Source organism: Caloenas nicobarica, chromosome 9 (genome assembly GCF_036013445.1).
Source record: "Caloenas nicobarica isolate bCalNic1 chromosome 9, bCalNic1.hap1, whole genome shotgun sequence".
Taxonomy (NCBI): Eukaryota; Metazoa; Chordata; class Aves; order Columbiformes; family Columbidae; genus Caloenas; species Caloenas nicobarica.
Genome location: NC_088253.1, coordinates 18396159 through 18413137, shown reverse-complemented (window position 1 = coordinate 18413137; position 16979 = coordinate 18396159). Strand labels below are relative to the sequence as shown.

Sequence of the window (16979 nt, the reverse complement as noted above, 5' to 3'; positions counted from 1 at the left end):
CTCCAAATAAATGGCTATGAAAAAATTCCCCTGTAATTGAGAATGGACACAATGTTTAGCCTATTGACAAAAACACCAGTGGCTTTTATGAGGAGACAAACCACTCTTAGGTTGTAAATAAGGTTATTAATTACATCTGGTTTTATATGCAAGCTTAAGTCATCCACTGTAACATGGTCCCTCCCTAAATGCACCAAGGAGGTAAGTGTAACTCAGCTTCAGAAAAAAATACAAAAAGATCCTTTTAGATACAGAGAAAACAACTTTCTGAAGAGAAGACCCTGGGCTTCTCAAGTGCTCAGTAAGTGATTAAATATTCATACTATTCAGAAGCATTGGAAGAGGAGATTCTGCTACAGGGACACATTATCTCATTAGAGACTTCTTGGAACACAGACAAATATTTATGGCAAGGTTTGTCATAAATGACAACAAATTAGCACACAGATTATAACTTCTGGTTTGACAGTTACCAGAAAAAGCAAAAAGCTATTTGCAGAAAATAACTTGCTCATATGACACCACAGGGACAATTTAACTGACCGTGCATGTAAATCATATGGTACTTCACAAGCTCCTGATCCCATATCTTCTTTCATTTTTAAGCATAAGCATGAAAATTTAAGCACTGCTAAAAATGATCTAAGAAAAGGTGCATCTAGCTCAGCACATTGTCTCCACAAGCATCTGCTGCTCTTCCCTACTGAGTGAGCGTAAGAAACAGCATATAGAGAGATCCTTTGGCCAAGAGCCTCCCAGTTCCAACTACCAGCTGCTTAGGGACATCTTCAGCTGATTTGGTTAACCCCTTTTACAGGCCCGATGGACTCACCCCCCTATGAAATCATGCAATCAGACCTGGTCTCCACCACTGTCCTGGAGGACTCATCACCATGCAAGGATACGCCATATAAAAATATTCCCTGTTTTCTCTTTAAAGCTGATATCTGAAAGGGACTTAAGGATCTGACTCCAATTTTTCTTCCTCACCTAACACACCCGCACGGAAGAGGTAACGGATAGGATAACAAAAGTGGGAAAAGAGTGTGCTTTACCAGTTACACAGCAAAGCAGGGCACAGACTTACAACTAAGATACCATAACACCATGCTATCTACCCATTAGTTGACAAGATGCATATTCTTAGTTTCAGGGGGAAAAAAAAAAATGCACCGGGTGAAACATCTCAAACATGAAAATGACTGAAGTGAACATGATTTATACTTTGTTATTCCAGGCAGACCCAGATGACCCAGGCAGTCAGCAATCACAGCTTTGCTGACGGTTCAGTACTTGTCATCCTGCTGTAACTCCCAGACATGCCCACATATCCCCTCCTTGCCACAGCCAGGTGTCCCCGTCCAGCCCCAGGAACGTACTTGTGGAAGAGATGGCCGCAAGGGAGTTTCCGTGCGGATTGCATGGAGTCCCAGCAAATGGCACAGTCATCATTATTGACTGCTAGCTCCTCTGGTGTTGCAACTGCAAACCTACAAAGAAGAAAAAGGAAGAGATGGGAGTAATGATTACATCAGCTCTGCGTGGCCTCCTGGCTAGAGAATCCCACACTGAGAAAATCTTTTCCTCCACATTAACTTTTCCCTGGGAGAGGTGTGCCAGCCCGTTTGCTGTTTTTTCCATAACTCAAACTCACACTGCAAAGACACAAACACACATCACTCCCATGACTTCTTACAGGCACTTTTTTTTTGCACACCTCTGCATCCATCTTAAGTTCAAAAAGCTTTGACTTAGTATCTTTCAAGAAGTACAATCATTAAGCTGAGAACCTCAAATTATTAATATAACCGGTATGGATTTGGCATATGTCATTTTTCTAAATGAGCTTTAATAGCCGTACCCATTAAGATGTCTTATTGGGATCGTAAGCATGTATGGTCTGACTACTTTTGGCCTCAGATTTTGCCCACCCCCATTTCTCTTTGATTTGGTTTTCTACTACATAGTACCCAAACACGGACAATATAGAGATGAGTGGTATAATAACATTTCACAGCCCTGCTGGTGTGGCATACACCTGAAAAACAACTACACGAATGCAGGGAGAGCGCTGCCATTGCCAGCTTCTGGAGGAAGCAAGAATGTGGTTCTTCCAGAACAGTCAGAATGACAAAAACACATTAAGTTGCTCAGACTGAGACACTTGCAACTCAAACAGCATTGTGAGCAGCTTAAAGGGGTTGAGCAGCTCCATCTTACTGAAAATAAACAATGCATTGTGGATTAACTTTATTATGCAGATCTCAACCTGGTATTAAATGACTTTTCACAAAGAAAACCTTGGGAATTTCTAGAGAAACCAGTCTTCTCCATCTGGACTACAGCAGCTGGCAGAGCCAGCCAAACCCACTGAAGTCCACAATGAAAACGGTACAGCGATGTACAGAAAAACTCCCTGTTTTATTAAGGACGTAGCTGAGTCATCGAAACATTGGATCAGAGGTGTACCTGGCACAACACTAGGTTTTAGCACGCCTCTTGATTTCTCTGTATTGCCTCACCACAGCAGGATGGACTAAAGTAATCCCAAGGCGCTCTCAGCTCGACTACAAGTACAAAGTCTGTTTGGAGATGGCTTTGGGTTTAATAAATACATGAAGATGAGCAGGTTTTAATTAATACTTTGACTTCATTTCAGGCAGTAACTGAATGGTATGGCCTAATGAAATTACAAGCATTTATTTCTATCACAGCCAAAGTCAATATCTGACAAGTGAAACAGGCAGAGCTCTGCAGAGCTTGTCACCCCACCAGGGGAGTCTACAAGAGAATACAGGAGAAGCAACACTGGACAGGGGAGTTCACTTGTTGCCAGTAATATGTTACCGGTAATACTGCTATTATAAAAGTCGATCTTTACACATCTCTTACAATCAGAAAGGGTTTCCGCAGCAACCAATAACATGTAAAAACATACCCTAAATGTAAAGACTTAAGAGCCAGATTTGCAAGATTGCATTTCTCCAGCTTACACCATGCTATTGTGTATCAAAGGAATGTCAAAGAATCCCAACTTCTTCATCAGGATCCTCTCTCTGAGATCCACATCAAGATCCCAGAGCAAATAAGGGGCTCACCGAGCTTCCATGTTTCCAACCACACGCAGGTAGTTCTTGTGCCGCCGAATTCTTCTTTGAACCTCGTGAAACAGGTAGCGCAGCTGCATGAAAATCACCAGGCTCGCCATTGACAACCAGATATTGCCAAACAGCTTTGGAAAAAAAAAAAAACAACAACAAAACCAAAACCAGAATGATGATTAGAAACAAATGCCATGGGAAACAAGAGGCTGCTGCAAGAAACTGCATCAGGTCTTAAAAGAAAAAGAAATCAAGAAACTAGCACTGAAGAATGTTTCTTTTGTTGAGACCACTCTAACTAACCACACATGTCCATAAGTATTACTGGTTGTTACATCTTCAGATATAACATAAGCAGCACAGCATTTGTAATAAAGATAAATTGCATTCAGTCCTGTTCAGCTTAATGTCCCCTGCTGCCAATGAAAATAATTCAGTTTGATATTCCTCTATAACAAAGCAATTAAACACCTAGTAAATAGATAATTATACAGTAGTTAATAGTCCATAATAAAGTTATTTGTGAGCACTCCAATTACACAGGAGGAAAGAATGCCAGAACCCCCCATGCTACATCTTCCTCTTTACTTAAATAACTTCTCTGTAATATTTGGTTCTTAAAATAAGCAAAGCAAAAAACCACATAAAATACGTATACCCAGCACGCTTTATTTTAAGGCCCATCTATTTGCTCAGTATTATGTCCAGTATTTCATACCAGCATATGAATATGATGCATCAAGTCCAGTGAAAGCAAGGTTAGCTCCATGATGAAATCTGTGTAGTAAACGTAAGTGCCTTTGCCCTCCCACGTTCCTTCATGGTTGAGATCCCAGAGATGAATTACATATCTGCAAGAGCACAGAAATTAACATTATTCCATCTTTTTTTGTTAAATAGCACCTCTGACATTCAAACATCCATTTTTCAAACAACTTCTGGATATGGATTATTTGCCCTTCCTAAGCCCAGTGCCCACACTCTGCTTTCCTAGGGGACTTTTTTTAATGTTCCTGGTTTCAAACAGCATCATTTTAAAAGGGCAAAAAGCAATCAATGCTTAGCCCACACTGGCATCACAGATACCACCAGCTGTCAGAGCAGATGTAGCATTTGCTTAAAACTCCTGCGAGTACCAGAAGCCAATCTCGGGATTACAGTGACTATAGACCCGCATTTTTCAGGGTGTGAGGTGTTTCTCAGGTGAGGCATTACAGCTTGGTGACAGACCTGAAATGCCAATAGTGACTCGGACAAAGAGCTTCTGTGGTACATGTCATGTTCTACATATGCATACATGTGTGCATTACAGATACATGCACATGCTGCTTTTTCAAAGCAAAAGGTCTAGAGATTAAGATCTGAAAAGAAACCCAGTAGGATGACATTAAGTAGTATATATCAACTCTCATACAGCAGCACCGATGCATTTTAATCTGTGCCTCAAGCCATCAGCACCCACTAAAGCTACCCACTAAAAGAATTACAGAATTCACGCTTAAAAATAGTACAGGATAAGGTTAACCAGCTTTGTCCATCTCCAAACATGCACTTGCAATTCAACAAGGTAACTACATACACCTCTGTAACCAACAAATGCTATATGCACGACCTTCCTGAATGACCATCCTGCAAAACATAAGCTACTCACCGTAAAATCACATGAGCAGTTCTGACTGTCACAAGAAGAGACTGCAGAAGAGACAGGGGAAAGAAAAAAAAAAGATACATTAGCGACATCCTGGCAGGGACGGTGGTGCCAAGGCAAGAGGTGAAGGGTTCCTGTGAAGCAACAGTCACTATAGATGACTGTGTGCACAAAATACCTGTGACAAAGATGAAGCTTATAAATAAATATAGAAAAAATTGCTTTCAAACACACAATGCTCTTGGAGCAGCCACTAGCATCAATGTTAAGTCTCACTTTTTGCCCCACTACATAGGACACATCGGTTTTTTTATTCTTATCACTGAGTGTAGAGACCACAATCCCACAAACGACTTTTCCTCATGCCAGTGCTCAAGAAAAATCTGAAGAACCGAACAGAAGCAGGAATTTGAGGAAGAACCATGGAAGCACTTCCAAATAATTTACCCCTTTTGCCAAGATGTGAATGCTACAAAAGTAACTCTTCTCTTTAATCATACTTACTTTTCTAGGCTAAGCACAAATAAAAAAACCTGAGTATATCAGAAATGTAAGTAGATCACAAGTGTAAAGACAAATGACCAGAAAGAACTGTTTCCAGTATTAAAAACAGCCCAGAAGAAGTATCAAAACCACTAACTTCCCAATATAGCAACGAAACAGTTGGTTTGAATTAATTTTTCCATCTGTAAAAAGCATTCTTAAAATGCTTCTATGCATGTTTAACCCTTAGTAATATCCAGCATATCTGCCAACTGTTTACTAGTTGGCTTTAAAGTAACTACTGCTGTGACTATTTGAATACCAGTGCAATCTCTTATCCACATAAGGGATTCAGGATAAGATGCACACATCATTCAAATAACAAAAAAAAAAAAAAGGTCAGGAAGATAACAGCACGTCATCTAGCATGGCATTCTGTTGTCATCACAAGCATCTTGCATTAAAAAGTTAAATTAGCACATTATGTGCTCCTGCGAGGCACGTTAATGAGACGCTCTTCTGTCTCCTGTTACGCTGCATGTGGGTACCAGAAAGATTCTACATCTTGTTCACATGAGGTTTTTGGCTACGGAGAAACTCTGGGCAGACCACAGAGGAAAAGTAAACACATCCAAATTCTAACCATGTAAGTGGCTAAACAGAATGATGACCTGAGCTGCTGGATGGATGTGCCATTGAGCACAAATCTGTGCCTAAAACAGTACACATGGCATAAAGTCTCCAATAAGGAAGACATCTGTCAGGCAGAAATCTGCAGAGTCTAGTCGTTGTGACTTTTGAGAAGTTAAAAGTTGCCAAGACATGATTTATCCTGGCTAGTGCTGAGGCAGCAAGAGCACCAAGATTAAAACGACGAGCTAGTGCAGATTGGGTCAAGGCACTCGTCTCTGGTTCCTCAACTGTTTCAAGAAACGCATTTCAGCCTTCTGACAAAATAAACACTTTGCAGAAAGTACAACATTGCATCACAAGTTACACATCTCCATAATCTGAGGTTCTAAAATGGACAGCAGGACATTTTCAGTGCCAGCACCTCAAAAGCTCTTGCTCTGCTCCACTACACACACACTGATCACCCAGGGACTCCACGGTACCAGCAGATACTGGTCACGCAGATGAGCACACGACTGGGAAGCACCTAAACCCTGAGATAATCGATGCGGCGTGAGAAGTTACACAGGAAAATATACTGTTACCTGTAAGGTACTATGCTAAGATTTGAGTATCAGTATCATTATATGGCCTTAGCTGAGATGTATGAAACAGGATCAGAGGACAGCTGCTATAGGAATGGAGTAATTCTTCCTTACAATAAAAAAGGTGCAAAGATAGACTGGACATTACTTGCTACACTATAATTCTCAAATACCACATATTAAGCCAAAAAGCCTTAATGCTCACTTAAAAACACAGACTGTCCTTATTCGACTCTGGGCAATTTCACATTTCACATCCATCCTTTGCAAGATAGAAAATGCTGACAAACAACACAGAACAAGGGGAAGCCCAACTAGAACCCAATAAAAACATCTGTATTGCTTTCTTGAAAACCATGAAGCACCAAGCGAAATCAGTTTGCAGAGTCAGGAGAAAGATGAATAGCCTAATGTAACTTAAGGTAATTAAATACACTCTAATGGAATACACTTGGTAGGGTCCCTCTCGAACAGCATCACACAAGCCATCACCAGGAAAACATTCTAGTCTGCAAGATTTAAAGCTTTTTGCTGAGCTTGGGGACTGCCACGAGGTGTCACTGCTAGTAACTGTACAGAAAGAAACTTCAATGTTTTATTCCACTTACACGAGTGCTAGGTATTAAAATCAAGGAAACTACTTATGGTCATCCAGCCCATGTACAGCATATTTAAAAGCTTCAGGAAAGGGTGAGATATTAGACAACCTCATGGGAGGAGAGATTAAACAAACTACAATTCTTTTGCTTGGAAGAAAACTCAGAAGAGGAACAAGAGGAAGGTCTATAAAATCACAAACGGTGTGAAGAAGAGTAAACAGGGAACGAGTCTTTGCAGTTTTTCACATAAATGTATTAGATGATAGTCACGGACATTATCAGACAGACGATTCAGAACAGCTTTGTGTCCACAAAGCCAAGTTAAATGTGGAATTTGTTGCCTTTAGATATTGCAGAGGCCAAAGTATAAATGAGTTCAATAAACGATCAGACAACTTTCCAGAGTTCACGTGAGGATATCAAACCCAAAAGGCTTGTCCAACCCTCAGCCCAGGAGCATCTTCAAACACCAGCTGCTGCAAGCGAGGGTAGGAGACCATTTCCTAGACGCTCCTCACAGAGCTCTTCTGCTGTCCGGCAGCCGCCCCAGCTGGTGCTGTGGCCAAGGACCATGCACTGTTGCTGGCTGAGCCATCCTTCGTTAACACGGAGACAGAACAGCTCTCACCAAAACAGCTGAGTCCCATCTTGCAACCCCAAACGCCTACACGGTGCGGTGCTAACGAGGGAACACTTTGGCATCTTAACATTCCCTGATAAACCTACGACACGCTGGTACAAGGCTGATAAATCCATCTGCCAAGCCAAGATAAGAGACACACCGCCACCAAGACCCCACCTACGAGAGACACTGACAAATCTTCAACACCCTTCCATGGTGTAATTACAAATCTGGCCTCGCTTATTCTCATATTTAGGGAAAAGTGAACTGACAAATAACTGAACTGTGGTGTGACCAGCATCATATTCTCCTATCAGCTGTTTTCTTTCCTCCTCAGTAACTCCAAGTATGAATTCAAGATAGGAGAAGAAAAATAAACCATACATGCTACTTGTAACCTGAACTAAGAGCTTCCTCAGGCAGAGCACAACCAGCCACCTGCCCTGGGTTCGGCTGGGATAATCTTCACAGGAAGGTGGGACAGCTGACCCAAGCTAGCCAAATGGATATTCCACACGAAATGACATCATGCTCAGTATAAAACTGAGGGAGCTGGTCAGGGAGAGGGGATCACTGCCTGGGAGTGGGCTAGGCATCAGTGGGTGGTGAGTGATTGCACTGTGTATTCCTCACCTGTATATTCTCTTATTGTTGTTGTTTACCTCTTCCTTTGCTGTCCTGTTAAACTGTTTTTATTCCAACCCAAGAGTTTCACCTTTTTTTTTTTTCCGATTCTGGTAGGATGGAGAGGAGTGAGTGAGTGGCTGTGTGGTACTTAGTTTCCATCTGGGGCTAAACCACAACACCACCATAACATCAAAAACATACTGACGTTCACTCCACAAACCTATTGATGTTTACTCCACACTGCAAAGGGCTCAGGAATGACAAACATGAGTTGCTCATCTCACCTGAGAATGCATCTCTTTGAACAAACACAAGCAAATCCCACGAGTAGGCCTTAAGGAAAGGATGTTAGCCTCATTCCTGTTTGGGAGGAATGAAATAGAAAAGACAACCTCAAAGAAACAAGATGAGGTGCACACTACACTTTCATATACGCTCCCTCCATCTCTCTAGCGGCCATTTCAAATAACCCTTCTTGCAAAGCTCATGAAGCACAAGCATTATTTTTTCACAGGCTGCCATGTGATTTCAGTGTCATCTTACGGATTTATCCTCTCATTCTCTTCCTGAGACAAAGATTTTTTTTTTGACAGCTTAAACTCTAAAGAGAGAAAGCACACAGATCCGGCAGCTACTCTAAAACAGACGAGGGCTTGTTTGCTTCTCTGGAGTTTCTTCCTTGTGGGAAACTAAAAGAAAACCCACCGTGTGCCATGTTACTCCCATGTGAAGGATGAAAAGCAAAGCAGAAACCACAGCACGTATGAAGGAAGTCTCACCTCTGCTGCCATGAAAGCCAGCGTGTGCATGCCATGGGTGTAGCCAATAATCCCACAGATGACGGCTAATCCGCAGCAGGACAGGAGCATGGCTATGAGCAGGGTCAGGACTCTGATGTGGCTGCTCATGGGTGTGGTAGGAGAAAAGGAAAGCTGCAACAAAAAACACTTTAAATACATAACAGGTTTAAAGGAGTACTTAATCCACCCTGCCTTCCATAGTCACCTCACCAAACAAGTCCTCATTCAGGAAAATTTTTGGCTTTCTAGAGTAAAACAAATTTCACGACCCCAGTCATGCAATGCAGTAACAAATGATACAGAATAAAGCTAAAACCACACAACATCTCAGTCTTGTTGACCTCGCTGTCATTTACATTCACCAGGCTTTTAAAGCCAGAGAGATTATTAGGATTATTTGGTCTAATGTTTAGATCACCTCTGCATAAAAATCATAGACACCTTCTCACATGGTAGTTTCTGCATCAAATCCACGGCATCTGCTTAGGATGAACATGTGTTTTAGAAAGACATCTAACTTTAATACACAGTCTTTGAGCAATGAGCATAATTGTTCTGCCAATTTTTCACCCTACAGCTGACCTGAATTCATCCAGTTTTATTTTCCAGCCTCTAGTCCTTCCAATGTCATTTTCTTCTGGAAGAAAGAGACATCTCCCCCAAAAATTTAACTTGCAGCTAAAGATGGCCAGACAGAGTCTACTGAAAATAGCTGTCTCATTCAGTAGCATGTATAGAATACTAATTTTCTAAACTACCTTAACAGTAGGCTACACCTAGGCTGTCCAAATCAAAGACAACCCAAGAGGCAAAGTATTTAGGTAGTCCGTCCCCTTATTTTCAGCGCAGGAAGGGGAAGTACAGGCCAAGGAAAGAAGGAGTTGCCCAAAGCTTCACTCTGGTCTGACTGATGAAGTTGACTCTCATGTTTTGTTTTTACAACAGTTCTTTCTTCCTTGTTTATATCTGGTTCAGTTTCACATACCCCTGAGTTCGCAAGGCAGATCACACGAGTACCATTTGTCCAAGTAAGGAATTACGATACATGCTTTGAATGTGGAAGGAATATAATAACGATTTCTTCCCACATGAGCTTTGCTCTTTAACAGCTTTCTGAACAATACTAAAAATAGCAGATGACTGCCTTGTTCGCTTCTGTCTCAATTTTCCAAAGCCCAACCAATTTCGTTTCAAGTTTAGTTCTTAGCTACTCGTGAATTAACAAGCCTCACTGGTTATTACGAAAAACTTTAAAATAAAATGTTTTAAAAAATCACAAATCACAGAACTACCAAAAAGAAATTCACAGATTCAACTTAGTTCGAACTTCTATTCCAGGACAGAGGAGCTGAGGAAAATGCATGTCCATTCCAGATGTTTAAAGGACAAGTTTTACTGTTCAAATTCCAGTTCCTTCTTCCTTGCCTAGCCTCCAATTTCTGCATCTCTACTAAATTCATTCTTGCTATTAGCAGAAAGTAGTATGTAGCTTATGGAGAAAGTTGCACCGTACATTGCAAAGACAGCATCAGTCAATATTTGGTAGATATAAATGAGCTTGAAACCCACGCACAAAATCTGCACAAACAGACCCAAAGGCCACCAATCCCAGGGATGTTCTCTTGTCAAGATTTCTTCACTAAAGGGAGCCAGGAAAACATCTCCCACAGTTATATAATAGTAATTACAGGGCACATATAAGGAACAATTTATCAAAGAAAATAAGTATCTTCAGCTCCATTTGTCTGACGAGAAAACTGAAGGAGTAAGATTGACATTGCACTTTGAAGCAAGCGTGTTCAGCACTGCCAGGTGAGGAAAAGGTCCAAATGACCTGCTCCTAACCAACCACAAGCCAGTGTCCACACCAGAAACAGAATCTGCATGTCCCAAAAGGCAGCCCTTAATCAAAACTTACGTATTCAAAGCGATCCTTGCAGAGTTGAACCATAAGATGAAGAAACACAAGTCCAGAGAACCAGAGGCACCACATCACCACTTCTTCCACTGTCTGAACATTCAGCACACCAAAAATGAAGATGAACTTGTAGAAAATGAAATTCCAGAATTTATCCTTGAGATGCTGTAAAGCAAAACATTTGGTTACTGTAGTGAAAGCACTGGCAATTCACATGCAAGGGAGAGAACGAGGGAAAAAGAAAAAAAAAGATAGAGGTAGAAATGTGACAATACATTAGTAAAAGCCTGCTGCATGCACATCTTGAATAGTATTTGTTACCCTTACTGAATTAAAAACATATTAGAAATATTAGTGGCCCTTAGTATCTACCCAGTCTTTTGTACCACCGCAGCATAACTGTGCAACATAGCACACAATGTAGTTTCCTGCCATCCTTCTAAAACAGCACTTAGCACAACCCAAGTTTGATCTCAGTTTGATTTTCCGCACCCAAGCAACACATGTAATGGGCTGCAAACACAAAGTCCTCTTTGCTAGAAGAACTGCCACGGCTAGTTACACAAGGTGCCCAAACAGCCTAGCACCTTGCTTCCAAAAACCTGACAAAAAGTACAGATGATTAAGAAAAGATGACAAAGTCTGCTCTTAAAAAGCACGATGCCTACAGTGGAGAAGGAGATGGATGAGCAATAAAAAAAAAAAAAATCCCACACACGCACAGTATGAAAGAAACAACATGATGGCCTCAAGCATCAGATAGCAAGCCAGCTTGTTGGGGATTAAAAAAAATTTATGAAATAAAATATTTTGTTAAAGAACACGATGAAATCGTCAGGAGTTTAGTTAAGACAGGCCCCAAATTCCTTTGTGATGTGGCAATTTTTGGCTCGCCAATATTAATAACCAGCTTTCCTTTACATGAGAACTGAAGCATATTCCTACTGTCCAAATGCAAACGGATTCACATTGTTACTGCTTTTCACTTCAGTTTTTAAGAGGGTAGAGAATATCCTGAAAATTATCACGGGTTAAAATTCCACATCCTTACAGTCAACGCAGACTGGAAAGAAAATCTGGCCCAATTCAGTTTTGAGAGTGACTTGTTTTTAATACACTTCACTCGGAGGCTCTGTGGGGTATGAATCACAAACACAATAGGCTTTGAGAGGTCCATGGCTATTAATGAAGTTTTACATGCCTCAGTTCTGCATGTCAAAAATCCTCATGGCCTGATTTTTCCAAAAGAACTGCATTTACACACTTAAAAAAAAAAATGAACATACTTCAAACCACTGCTACTGTATTTACACAGAGCAACTTACACATTTGCCTTTCTTTTTTTAAAAAAAAGTACACAGATACTATACAAACCACTGCTGCTTCTTTTATCTTCTGCATGATACTGTTTTTAAAAAGCCTGGACTTCAATAGCCCTCTCACTAAACTTTTAAACATTCTCGCCTATCCCAAGAGCAGGACTAAACAGCTTGATTTTTCAGGCTGCTCACCTCCCTTCTCTGGGCATACGCCTGCCTATTCCCCCATAAACCTGAGGGCAGATAAACCATTCACACCTATCTGAGGATAGAAAACAGTTCTCCAGCAGTCAAGGCACAAAACAAGGTACAAGAGGAGCTCAGCCTGCCAGTGTTGATAACCAACTACGAAACAATGGAAAAATGCTGCTCAATGCAAACTGAGTAGAGAAGAACACTTTATAAATATTCTGAAATGAGGGTGCACTTGTAAGAAATCTGAAAAAGTTCATTAAGGAAGCAGGATTTTCAAGTTGACTATAAGTTTATAAAATACGATAGCAACAAGGAGAAGCAAAAGCTCCATTCAGAAACAAACTGGAAGCTTGTGGCTGTGGATATCCTAGCTAACCGTGAAGGGTTTTCTGGGCAGACTCTTTTCTGTATGCTTTTAATGGACAACATTTTCAAAGGCAAGAAGTATAATGGTAAGACTTAAGTTGTTCTAAAATTCATTTTTCTTGTGTACTTTCAAGCAGTTCCATAACCAGTCGTACACCAAGAAATTATGAAACACCACAGATATCCAAGGCAACAAATGGCTGTCTTACCTGCCTCTCACTGACGCGAAGAGGACCAAACACCATGCACTGGATAAGCTTAGCAACCAACATCAGAAAACAGCAGGCAGTGTTCACTAGTACCTGCAAAGAAATAAAGCAGTCAGCGACAAATACTTTTGCCCTATTTAGAAACAGAGAGAGAGAGAAAGCAAAAGAACGCGTCTAACAAAACCTACCATTGTTCACAGACTAGTTTCAGTTGCCTCTTTTTTTTGGTGAAATTTAAGCCTGGCCTCTTCCAAGACACATACAATAGCTCATAAGTCACTTAACTTTTTTCTAGACATACTAATACGGTCAGTTTGATACACCAGCATATCCAACAGACAAAAATACCTCTTCATGATAAATTGTTTTTTATATATTAGCAAATCTTAGCACCAAGGAACATGGGGACAAAAGTTAGAGATCGCCAAGATGCTCATTTTGTTTAACAGATGAGAAAACTCCAGTTTGAATCTGTTGTTACAGAAAAAAGATTCAGATGCTGTCTTGAGACATACTGAATAACACACACCCCTTCTGTAACAACACGGCTTAAATCCTTCTCAGGAAAGTACTTTAAAGCAAAGCAGCAAGTAGAATACATGGGCCTAGGAAAACTGTTTCTCATATTTGACACAGACACCTGCAATTAACTTTTGACCTACGTAGAACACTAAAAAAAAGGGGAGCAGGTGGTGATGAAGCTGCCTCACACAGTCATTTCTCTAAAGGACACACAATCAGTTTTTCCAGGGCTCTTTATTTAAGGCCCTGAGACTGAGTTTCACCAGGCTGAATGTGTTCGGTATATTCAAAAATCAGTGGCTCGGGGAGGCAAGCACGCTGTAAAGCAGATGTGCAACCAATACAACCTTTGATTGAGAGACACATAGAAGTTCAACAGCAACAGCTCAGCCAGGTTTTTGATATCTCCTCGTTGAGCCTTTATTTCAACTACAGAAATTAGTGAGCCAAGATTTATATACCACTGCCAGGTTTGGGTTTAAAGAGCTATGGAAAACTTTTTTTGTTGGTTTTTTTTTTTTTTTTTTCCTTAAACGGTGAGGATGCTTCCTCTTACCCACACGACTTTAAATGTCACTTTAAAAAAAGACGGCAAAGCTGGGGCTTGAAACCCTGATGTTCTCTCACGACGGTTTCTGGCTGAGCCGGGCACACGGCACCCCGAGGAGCGCAGGTGCAGCGCCCACCAGGCGCCCAAGAGCTTCACCCAAAACCCACCCGCGGCGAGAGGCGGAGGCTCAGGGACAAGCACCCGGCTGAACTTTCCGGGCTCTAACCCAGCCCGGGGAGGGCGGCTGACACCCGAGGGGGCAGCCGGGCCGCCGGCTCCCGCCTCCCTACGCGCAGAGCCGCTTCTCCTCACCCAGCGGCCCGGGAGCCCCCTCTCGATTCTGGGAGCAGCCGTCAAACAGCAATAACGAAACAAGCCCGTCCGTGGCCCGCCAGCCGCGGTGAGGTGCTGCCACAGGCCGGCCCGGCCACCCCCGGCCCCGGCCAGGCCGCGGGGCCCGCAGCGCCGCTCTACCGGGCCCGGCCGCCACCCGCCCGGGCCCGCAGGCCCCGCCGCCGCCCGCCCCGCTGGGCTCACCCAGACGCAGAGGCTGTCGGAGAGCAGGTAGTAGGCGACGTCCAGGGCCCGCGGGCCGCCGCGGCGCGGGAGCTCGGCCAGCTCGGTGCCCGCCGCTCCGCCGTCCGGCTGGGCGCCGCCGGGGGCCTGGCTGAGGGCGCGGTAGGCGCTGAGGCCGGTGCCCAGCAGGGCCAGGGCGCTGAGCGCCGTGTAGGTGCGGAGGCTGGGCCAGGGGAAGCGCTCCAAGAACAGCAGCGGCATCGCGGAGCCCTCGCCACCGCCCGGCCCCGGCCCGCCGCTCCGCTCCTGCGGCCTAGCGCCCGCCCCGCCGCCGCCGCCCCTCCCCGGGGCCGGGCCGGGGGAGGAAACGGCCTAAACCACCCCCGCCCCGGCTCCGAGCACCGCGTCCGCCCGCCCCGGCCCGGCCCGGCCCGCGCTGAGTCACGGCCGGGGCGGCGCTTCCAGCCGGGCCGGCGGGGCGGGAAGCGCTGGACCCCTCGGCCTGCCCGGCGGGGAAGCGGCTCCGCAGCCCGGGAGCCCCGGGGGCTGCTCCCCACCAGCAACCACAGTCGGGGGTTGTGGGAAATGAGAGGAGCTCTCCTGGGGTAACTCCGGAACCTACACGCACAGGGTCAAAGGAGAAAGCCGAGCACTGCACCCCACACCTGCAGCACTTCCCGAGGTGGGCTGGTGCACTTGGCAGATAAATTACTCCAACTCAAACTAGCACGCAGCGATGGGAGATGCGGGACGCTGGTAAATGCCAGGCCTTGAGAGCAGTGCCCTGCGCCTTGCTGCTCCTGGAGCGTCTGACTGCCAAACCTCGTTCCTCTTCCTCACTTCCCCCTGCAAGAATTGTTCCATTCTGCACTCTACTGCTAGCTTTATTTTCCCCATCTGGCAGTTGCCTAAGAAACTGTATGTTTTGCTAACTGCATGCCCGTGCTGCCTTATGAGGAGCAATTGAGGGACCTGGGGGGTTCAGCCTGGAGAAAAGGAGGCTGAGAGGAGACCTTATCGCTCTCTGCAACTGCCTGAAAGGAGGTTGTAGCATGGAGGGGGTTGGTCTGTTCTCCCAAGCAGCAAGGGATAGGATGAGAAGAAACAGCCTCACGGGAGGTTTAGATTGGATATTAGAAAAAAAGTCTTCAGGAAAAGGGTTACCAGGCATTGGAACAGGCTGCCCAGGGCAGCTGTGGAGTCACCATCCCTAGAGGGGTTTAAAAGGCATTTAGATGAGGTTCTTAGGAACACAGTTTAGTCCTAGAGTTAGGTTATGGTTGGATTTGATGATCCTGAGGGTCTCTTCCAACTGAAACAATTCTATCATTCTACAATTCTATATTTTCCAGTATTTTTTTTCAGTATTGATCCCATACTGCCCAGCTTCAATTTGCCTGAAACAGCAAGATGTCACAATTGTTCCGCACGTAGCTTACCAGTACAACTGGCCACAGAACCAAGCGCTTTGGTGCGCTTCATTTCTCTGCAGCATGCACTCCCCAACGCTGCCTTCATAAATAAAGACAGTGCACAAGTAACAGTGGACTTTCTGATCAGAGGCAGAATTTGGAAACAAGTCTTTTAGAAATAGCTAAGCGAAACTTTGGAAGGCTAAAGGCATTACGAAGTGACACATCCAAGCAGAACTGATCTTTAGCCAAGTATGTAAAAAATCCAGAACTAGTAAATGTTGGTATTTTCTACTTGCAAGACTGAAATGTTGAGAAGCACCACAAGTACGGGTAGCCCTTGCAGGATGACCCAGCACACTGGTCTGCTACAACAGCTCAGCATAACATGGAACCACTTGCATACGGCATGAGCAAAACATTTCAACATGACCCATATTCTCTCCTGTGGCTATAGAAAGTATACAACATTTATTTCACTTCCATATTTTAACTGGATCTCAGGCCAGTCCAACAGAATTTGTTGGGGTTATTTTCTTAACGGGGCACAGAGGTAGAAAATGTGTTGTATTTCCTCCAAGCCCTGTACAAAAAGTAATGCTTCCAGATCAGTTCTGGTAAGCTTTGAACAATTGCTACACTTGGCCTCAAAACAGCAATTTTGTTCTCTAAGGAAAAACTCAAAATTATGTTGCATCTACTCATACTGTTTAATCTCTCCTTCAGACTAATTATCTGCTCAGGGATGTAGAGATCAGAGCATCCGAATGGTCCCTGAATGGGTTAAGTCCTTCTCTCAATTCCAAGATCTTTATTTCTGAAGGAAAGTAATCAAGTTTAAATAATGTACCTAAAAGTAGGAGACAAAAAAAGCA

At 43.5% G+C, this 16979-nt stretch overlaps 1 protein-coding gene across 1 annotated transcript in view; it reads right to left on the bottom strand.

Moving 5' to 3' along the window:
- Positions 1-15200, bottom strand: part of AMFR (autocrine motility factor receptor) — a 29908-nt gene extending 14708 nt beyond the window's left edge. Inside the window, exons 1-8 of the mRNA XM_065641165.1 lie at positions 14714-15200; positions 13105-13197; positions 11016-11180; positions 9077-9229; positions 4753-4793; positions 3820-3952; positions 3099-3232; positions 1380-1490 (exon numbers count right to left, since the gene is read on the bottom strand). Coding sequence (XP_065497237.1) covers positions 1380-1490; positions 3099-3232; positions 3820-3952; positions 4753-4793; positions 9077-9229; positions 11016-11180; positions 13105-13197; positions 14714-14953 — 1070 coding nt within the window. The 5' untranslated portion in view covers positions 14954-15200. The remainder of the gene's footprint in view (positions 1-1379; positions 1491-3098; positions 3233-3819; positions 3953-4752; positions 4794-9076; positions 9230-11015; positions 11181-13104; positions 13198-14713) is intronic.
- Between the last annotated feature and the right edge of the window lie 1779 nt (positions 15201-16979).